The following is a 9,125-nucleotide window of genomic DNA, read 5'->3' on the forward strand; positions in this document are numbered from 1 at the left end:
TACCTCTTATTGAAAAAACTCATGTAGTGGTTGTCATCTAAAAGTTTTGCTTGCTGGAAGTACACTGAGATTCTTTCTTCACAGCTGAAGTGTATATTTTCAGTCTGGGTCTATTATGCCTCCCTGTTTCTGGATCCCTTCTATTAATCCACAGTGCAAGTTAAAGTAGGGGAATAGAGAACTTCAAATTCCAGTTACTTTAAATCTTTAAAATTACTCTTAAGAAGGCAAAGTGAATACATCCTACTTCTCTTATACTTACATAGAAATTTCTGTGGAGAGTCATCTTTTTTTGAGCACATGTGTGTTAGAGTTTATATGTGTATACACATTCAGTATATATGTAAGAATAAAGTTACAAATTTTATTCTTTCAATCTATATATACTATATATATCTTGTTGGCATTATAAGAAATTTGCTTAGAATTTCCGCTTAGAAATTTGACTATTCTTATGTAATATTCTGTTATAGGATTTTGTGGTATCATGTATTGATTTAAAAACTTTAAAATTCGTAAATACGTATTTGTTTCTCAGATGCTGATATTTTGGCAGATGATCTTGGAGCAATGGAGCCTGAACCATATGAAGCTCCAGGTATAATTTTGTTTTTCCAAAATCAGTAATACTGCTTTTCTGCCTAAATGTAGCAAATTATATGAGAAAGCAAAATCTAAAAAGTTAGACTGGTTTAGTAATACATAATTTTGAAGGTGTTTTTTTCTCCAAACAACTGTGCTTGATTGTCTTGGATATTTTTACTCTGAGATGACACTATCATATTTGCTATTGCAAATGGTTCTTGAAAAGAATAGATGATTGGTACGGAAACTTTCATGGATGCAAAAATTTCATTTTTACTTTCTTATGTGTTTCTGGTTGTTGTGTATGATTGGAATCTGGATAGGCAAGCGATCTGTGGTTGTACGGTCTAAGAAAGTGAGAATGAGATTTATTACTTATATTCCTTCTTACAGTCTACAGTGCTAAGGTTCTTCTAACCTGTTATTCCTGGCATTAGTCAGAAACTTATGTTCTCACATGTCACCTTTCAGAAGCATCCAGTTTATAACTTTTCCTTCAGGACTGACTGTTTCTTTATGGCCAATTATACTATCAGAATGAGTCAGCACCAAGGACTTCATTCTGAACTATCCTTGCACTGTCGTTCTGTACACCCTAATTCATCTTTAAAGCTTTTTGAAATTTTGCCTGGACTAATCCAATTAGCTTATAGTCATCTTCATATTGTGTTTGATACCACACACAATGACATTAGTTCATCTTTCCCATTATGAAGAAATATTAGGTGGATATTACAGTTTCCCTACTATCTGTTAAGTGTTTTCTTCTGGATGCTGATAATGCTTCTTTGTAGTCCAGGCAGCCTCTTGCATTTACATTAGACATTGATTTCTGTTTGGACTAGGCTTCTTATCTTTGAATCAATGTTAGTTTTACACTTTACAGCCTTGTTTAATACCAAATATGACAGGAAAATAATTTTATTTGTTTGATACAGCTAAAAGTGCTTATTTCTGTCTTTGTGGGAGATTACTGCTTTCCAATTACCTATTTAGAATCCAAGCTGCAATGCTTCCAAAGTGAAAAGAGAGTTACTTTGCCTTTAGTACCATGTGTTGTCAGATGTGTCGTATTGAGTATATGAATAACATCATAAAGAATTGTAGTCACAGAGGAAAATAATCCAAATATTTAGCTATGAAGTAAAAAAAAAAAAAAAAAAAAGCAAATTGCTCTTAGTCTGTGATGCCAGAAGCGAATGTACATATTTCTCAAGGTTTGATTTCTGGCTCTTATTTTGTCTTCTGTAGATCATTACCAGTGGTCCTTCTGCACATTAGTAAATAAGCTACTTTAGAACTTTGAAGATGGGGAAGATTACATTTTTTTTATTCCTATTAGAAGAACTATTAAAAATATTCATGGAGAGTGATGGCTCATGTGGATCTAGTTTTCATACAGAGAGTGTAACAGAAGACTAGAAGAGAGGATGGCCCAACACCTTCTATTAGATTGCCATGTGTCAAGTTGCAAATGTCTGTTTCTAAGGTTTTAATTTGTCAGGTTTCAACTAAGGAGCTATGTTTAACTATTGACAGACACATTATGGCTGCTAGTTAAAATAATCAAGTATTAAAAGTATTTTATATTTTTAATTTAAAAGAATCTTTCTTTTTCATATTTAATTTACAGTTTCATATGAATATGATATGGATGTGGAAAAGACAGTAAGTGATCCAGAAGCTCCAGGTTTGTAAATTTTCATTACTTCAGATTATAATACAATCACTTACACTTATTTTTTAAACATGCTTCAAAGTAATGTGTCATATTGACTGTTCCGTCAGTTTTATTTTCAAAGAGTTTTTCGGGTAGTTTCAAATATGCTTGATTTTTGCAGCTGTGTTATCATTACAGCTGTGAACACAATACTCTCCGAAGCCAATCCACAAATACTTACATAAATATCTCATTCTGTCAGGAGTCTTCCAGTCTAATCAATGGATTGTCTAGGACCTATTTTTATTCCTGATTTTAAGCCTAAATACAAATATGCACAAACTTATTATATCGTGTGACTTATGGTGTAGCTGCTAGATGTGTTTTACAATCCAGCTGTCACTTCCAAATAAAACATTGTAGCATTATCTCAGTATTTTAGTTCTATTACTCTTGAGCTAAATATGTGACCTTTTTAACTTCTCTTATGCTATTCAGCTGTTGCATGAAAATTTGATTACAATATAAAATATTAACTATTTATGTTTAAGGTGACTCTGAGCTAATTCTAGAAGATGCTATTGAACATTACACAGGTACAGTCCAAAGTCTTATTTTTATTGAAGTTTCATTGAATTTTGGCCCCAAACCAGGCCAAAAAACTCCCAGAACATTGGAGCTTGTTGATAGCATCAGTTCCTAAGTACATTATTACATCTATATTTTTATTTACATTCTGAAAAAATACAAAAATCTACATGAATACTAATTTTTTTTTCTTGTCAGCCAAATGGGCAGAATAATATTTTGAGGGTTAAATTTGCAGAAGAATGGATATTTGTGTTTTAAATTGCATAGAAATGTTTCTGTGATTAAAAAGTAATTTGAATTTGCCAAAGATGTTGAAGTTAGTGTGGTAAGTGTCAGGCAAAAAGGAATATCTTTAAATTTTTTTTTTTTTTAAAAAGCAAGCCAGCCATAACAAACGGATTCCAAAATTCCACTGTAGAAGTTTTCTCTATATAGAAATGATTTATGAGTGTTTCCATTCTGAATTGTAGGTAATTTGTAGATGATTTAATGAATTTTATAAGAAAAGCCTACTGATAGTGCTTTATCTTTTTAAGTCCGTCTTGTGATGCCAAAAAATAATTCAGGTTTTTTTGCAGGATCTTTTAGAAATCTTCATCTTTGTTGAACTCTTATTAACTTTAATACACTATAAAATACTATAGTTTTGAATATCTTTTTTTGTCCTGAGTGGACTTGACACTGTATTACTTGTATATATTTATTGTCTTAAAATTCCATGAATTCTCATACTGATTTTTTTTTTTCTTTAAACAGAGGATAGAGTGCATGGGGATTATAATGAAGACCATGGTATGACAACTGTTATATTTAGTGAAATGGCAATATCGAAGTCTTTCATTAATATGAAAGTGACATTACTTTGCCTTAACATTTTTCATGCTGTCACATTGCTTTGCAAGTTCTCACTTAAGGGTTAGGTTTTTTTCCTGTTCAGATCCTGTGTGTATGTAAGTAATTGATTGGTCTTTAACACTGGAACAAGTGTAGAGTACGTGTATAAGTTATAATCCCATATTTGTCCTCTTTGTCATACTTCATGCTTATGTGGCATAAGAACATTGAAGACTTTGCATGCCCTTTTTCTTATGAAACCCTAGCTAAGTCAGCTGTGGTTCATTGCATCTGTATAGCTCAGTGTTACCTTTTCATCTTGTCTGTAACTACCCGTTCTTTGGAGATGACTCTCTGTTAGTTTGATTTGGTTAATGATTTGCTAATGATTCCTGAGACCAAATCAAAAAGTAAACAAGCTGACCAGTGATCACAGACTTGAAACAAAGGTATGTGGCTGTGAGATCCTTCTGGAGGCCTACCATACTTCAGAGAAGTTAAGCAGATCTTCAAAGTACTCTTGTTTATTTTTGATCTTCATGTAACCTGAGCAAAGGACAGCGTTTCTTAACTTCAAAATAATTGATACAGAAAACCTTGCGGTTCATTCTTTGTCATCAGGAGGGAAATTCTGACGTCCACCTTTGGGAACAGAAGTCAAAATCCCATTGAAGGACTTTCAGTGGCCTAAAGGTGTATTCAGCCCTTAGTCCATGTCTTTCTCAGTCTGCAGAAAATAATTACTTGCCTCAGCTATGATGCCCTTGGCAAAATATTTTTTCAGCATCAATAGGATGGAAAAGCAAGAAAGACCTTGCTTTTTCCCTGGGCTTATTGATTGCATTCCTTTCCAGGAGTTACTTATTTTACAATCGGTTCCTAATCAAGAGTGTCTTCTCTTGCTTCTCACACCTAGATATGAAGAAGTAGTACAACTTTTAATCTTTACTTTTCACGCTCCTTCATACGTAGTGGTGACGTGAATAGAGAACCCTTCCAGGATCCCTGCCCTTGGGAAATAAGATGATCATGGAGGTTCCCAAAGTAATTTGCATCAGTTTTCCATAGAATCAGTTCCAAACCCATTTCCTATTCTGCAGTCTCTTCTGGTCCTGGCACAGTAACAGTGAATCACTCTATTTTGTGAATAGTTCATGTGCTTTGGCAAACAGTGGTTTCATGTGCAATTGCTAATATGTGCTGCAGTGAGAGTTTTAAATAGTATCAGATAAATCTGATTTACATTTTTTCTACTCTTTCTCTACTATTCCAAATCCTCTGATTAGGCTGATTGGAAGTTCCATTCTTTTTTCCAAAAGGAAATTCCAACGTAGGAGGTGATTGTCAAAAAAATATTCTTGGCTACTAAATTGCCAAGCTTTTTTATGCAGCAAATTGTGCCTCCAGTTCAACATAATCCATGACAAACTGCTTTTCTCTTGATAAAAGTTCAGCTTTTCATGGCAGAATTTTGCCTTGCTTCCAAGTTTTCCCTTCTGATTATGAGAGCAAGAGCACGATGCTTCCTTTATACCTTTTAGAGGTATTTCATTTGAGAGCTCCAGCCTGGAGCAGTGTAGAAGACAAATCAGGTGAAACATTGAGTGTTCTTGGCATCTGCAAGATTTGACTGATTTTTTTGTTGTTGTTGTTTTTTGTTTTCATACCACCCACCCACCCCCCGTCTCGCCTTGAAAGTTAACATGAAGTTAGAAAGTTTCGACTTGGAACATTACAGGCACCGTTATTTCTAGGCACTCACTGCTGTTTCAGAAATAACCAGAGAAAATAATCAGAAATTGCTATCGGGATCCCTAGAAAAGATGAGAGATGCCACTGGGGAAGACAGTCTAATCACACTCAGTCCTATAAGCTCATCTTATGTTGTCAGTCCTTTAAGGTTTGAGCTAACCAGCCAACCACAGATATCTCTAAAGATGTGAGGCTGTCTTTCTGTGACACACCATTTTTTCTTTCAGAATTCAGTCTATCCCATGTCAGGGCATGGGAGTTGTACTTGTTCATGAATGTGTGCTAGACACCATTTTAGCAGTTTTAGTACCTAGTTTTTATCCCTGTTGTCTCCTGGCCCATTTTTCTTGTACCTTTTGACAGGCTTTTGGTTGGATCGAAAATGAAACAGATTTGCTCTTTTTCTGGAGAAGAGTGTTTTTAGTACCTGTTTTCTAAATTCAAAGAAGGGATGGAGGCTATCATGGAGATCTGAAATTCTTTCTCTCAGATGTAAAGCTTATGTTTTTGGTATTGGTTCCAAAACTGCAGTTCACACCCACAAGAAGCTTCGTTTTAAAGCTTTAGATGCAAATGTCTGAGAAATCAGTTTCTGTAAGAACATGCTGTAAGAACTATATATATATATATTTTTTTTTTAAAGGATGGAGGAGGAACCAAGTGACTGTTAGTGCCTTCTAAGATAAAACAGTAGTAGAAAGGTGTTTGGGGTTTTTTTTAAATCTTATGTAAATAACCTTTTCCAGATGAGGGTTAGTACTTTTTAAGGTAATGAAATGATCCAAAACACTAGATGAACACTGAACTTCTTTAGTTCTAAAATTCACAATAAATGTATATTGAAAATTTAGACAATTAATGGATAGCATTTTGTCTCTTTCTCAGACGTAATCTAAAGTAATGAATACTCTTAACCTATTTCTTCTTCTGACTTACAAAAATCAGACTGGCTCTTAACTCAAAGATTAGGAGTGTAGGTGAATTATAACGATTGTATGGAATGATAACTTTATTGTTGTTATCGTTTTCCATATTTCATCTGTGTAGATAGAAATGCTTGAAATTGCAGCATTATGTTCACACTTGGTACTTGTTTTATGTCTAGAATTTATACTACAAGCTCCAGTAAAGGTTCATGTATCTGTTCAGGCCCCCAAACTGGAGAAAGTCTTTGAGAGCTTTGCATTTATTAGTAAAGAAGTTAACTGGATGCTTAACAATTAGATTTTTAGGATACTTCCTGCATATCAAACACCCAGGGACTTTATTTTTCTTTCCTTTCAGAACCAAAACATGAAAAGCAGACTGAGACTGAAGATACAGGTATATACATACATACATTTATGTATATATGCATGTGTATGTATATGTGTGTGGGTGGGGTGCGTGTACACTCCCACACACATACCCCCATATATATATATTTGTATATATGGAGCATATTAACAAATCTTTCTTTTATAGGTAATTAAAATAGAAATACCTTTAAAATAAATGTTATTTGGAATATAAATGATTTTCAAAATTGGAAAAATATTTTAGTAAACTTAGCATAAAAATAATTAACAATCTTGCTATTTATATATACTGAAAAAAAATGTGTGATCTTCAGTCATGATCTATTGCCTTTTATGACAAAGGTTCATTACAGTCTGTGTAGTTACAAAGTTAGGTTTTTGACCATGAACTGAGCTTCTTTTAATATACCGTCCTTGAGGATTCATCTTTACGGTCTCAAGTGACACAAAGTGGGGCATGGAGGCTTTTTGTGGACATTTGGAACATGGTAGTTCAGCATAGACACTCAACCTGCTCCCTGCCGTGAGCCTTTCTCATAACCTTGTAACCAGTGCTTAAGATCATTCAAAATTTACAGGCTGTCAATACGAGCTCTGCTTTCATACGTACTTTTTGCTAGTGCCTTTGTCTAATTAGCAGAAGCGATTAAAAAATTATTTGTCTGCAGTCCTCTCTCTGGTTCCTGTATACTTTGTTGTCTTGAAATACCGGGTCTTTTGAGAGTCATCTGAGATGGATGATTGAAAAAGACACAATTGTTTAGCTTAGAATGAAGCCAAGAAATTCTCTGGTGTAAAAAAAAAATTGTAAGTATCTGTTTTGTCACCTTTGTGATCATAAGCCTAAGAGGACGGTTGAATGACTTAAAAGGTGCCATATTCAAAGAAAATAAAAATAATTTATTTTTCCATGGAATCCATAATTTAAGTTGAAGAACTTGCTCGTTGTTCTTCAGGAAAGAAAGTAGGACCCACCATGGAATTGCATGTTTATCCAAATAAAAAAACTTTTAAAGTAAAAGATTATAGGTTTTTTTGGTTTAGTTTTTAGTATGTCTAGCAGATGGAGTTGATGCTGCAAAAGATAAAAGTGGGAGTACTGATTATGCTTAGAAAGATTAAGGAGTGTTTTTAAAATTTCAGTTTTTAATGCAAACAACATTTGTTCAGAAGGTTCAATTTTGAAATATTTACCTAATGAATGCAGCAATTCTTTAGTGAAACATGGAAGAAAACTTAAGAAGTAATTTCTTTTTTTCTCTCAAAGTCATCCAAATTCCTGTTTGTTCGTAGCAGTTTACTGTTCCCAGTTAAACATGTCTGTGTGCTAGCTGTGTTCTTTTGTGTTGTACATAAGATTCATCGGTTGAGGGTTTGACTTCATTATTGCTCTGAATTGAATGTTTTCTTAGCTGTTGAGGACCTTCTGGAGAAGAATGAGGCTACAGAGCCAGGTATATATTCCGTAATCGTGATCTTAAAGTGTTTTGATGAAATAGATGCATTTTGAAATCTGATGTAAAAAAAAAAAAAAAAAAAAGAGTTCATTATGTGCTTTTTTCTTTTTTTTACTTTCTCCTATAGATGAAATTATTGAAGATCTTGATATTGATAAAGAGCCGTCAGGTATGAGTTTTTATAGTTTGTGAAAGAAAACATTTTTTTCTTCCATTTATATTTATTAATATAATTAAAAACCAAACATAAAATGAAGCAGAGAAATGTGCTATATAGAATCATAGAATGAGTTGGGCTGGAAAGGACCTTTAAAGATCATCTAGTCCAACCCCCCGGCCATTGGCAGGAACATCTTTCAATAGATCAGGTTGCTCAAAGCCCCATCCAACCTCACTTGGAAAACTTCCAATGATGGGGCATCCACCACTACTCTGGCCGACCTGTTCCAGTGTCTCACCACCCTCATCATAAAAAATGTGTCTTTATGTCCAATCTAAGTCTAAGCTCTTTCACTTTAAAACCATTGGCCCTTGTCCTGTCGCTACAGGCCTTTGTATAAGGTCTCTCTCGACCTTTCTTAGAAAACCTCTTTCTATACTAAAAGGCTGCAATAAGGTCTTCCCAGAGCCTTCTCTTCTCCAGGCTGAACAACCCCAACTCTCTCAGCCTGTCTTCATAGGGAATGTGTTCCATCCCTCTGGTCATTTTCACGGCCCTCCTCTGGACCTGCTCTAACAGGTCCATGTCTGTCTTGTACTTGGAACTCCAAAGCTGGACACAGCACTCCAGGTAGGGGTCTCACAAGAGAGAAGTAGAGGGGGAGAATCACCTCCCTTGACCTGCTGGCCACGCTTTTTGTGATGCAGCCCAGGATATGCTGGAACATGTCCAGAGGAGAGCAATCAAGCTGGTGAGGGGTCTGGAACACAAGTCATATGAGGAGCGGC

At 34.7% G+C, this 9,125-nt stretch overlaps 1 protein-coding gene across 1 annotated transcript in view; it reads left to right on the top strand.

The window, feature by feature from the left end:
- The window catches only part of ASPH (aspartate beta-hydroxylase), a 181,544-nt gene that overhangs the window by 110,022 nt on the left and 62,397 nt on the right, over positions 1 to 9,125 (top strand). Inside the window, 6 exon segments of the mRNA XM_035895862.1 lie at positions 539 to 598; positions 2,219 to 2,275; positions 2,797 to 2,841; positions 3,593 to 3,628; positions 6,707 to 6,745; positions 8,305 to 8,352. Of these exon segments, the coding sequence (XP_035751755.1) occupies positions 539 to 598; positions 2,219 to 2,275; positions 2,797 to 2,841; positions 3,593 to 3,628; positions 6,707 to 6,745; positions 8,305 to 8,352 (285 nt within the window).

The sequence above is a fragment of the Egretta garzetta genome, unplaced genomic scaffold (assembly GCF_000687185.1).
Source record: "Egretta garzetta isolate BGI_Z169 unplaced genomic scaffold, ASM68718v1 scaffold340, whole genome shotgun sequence".
In the NCBI taxonomy this organism is placed as follows: Eukaryota; Metazoa; Chordata; class Aves; order Pelecaniformes; family Ardeidae; genus Egretta; species Egretta garzetta.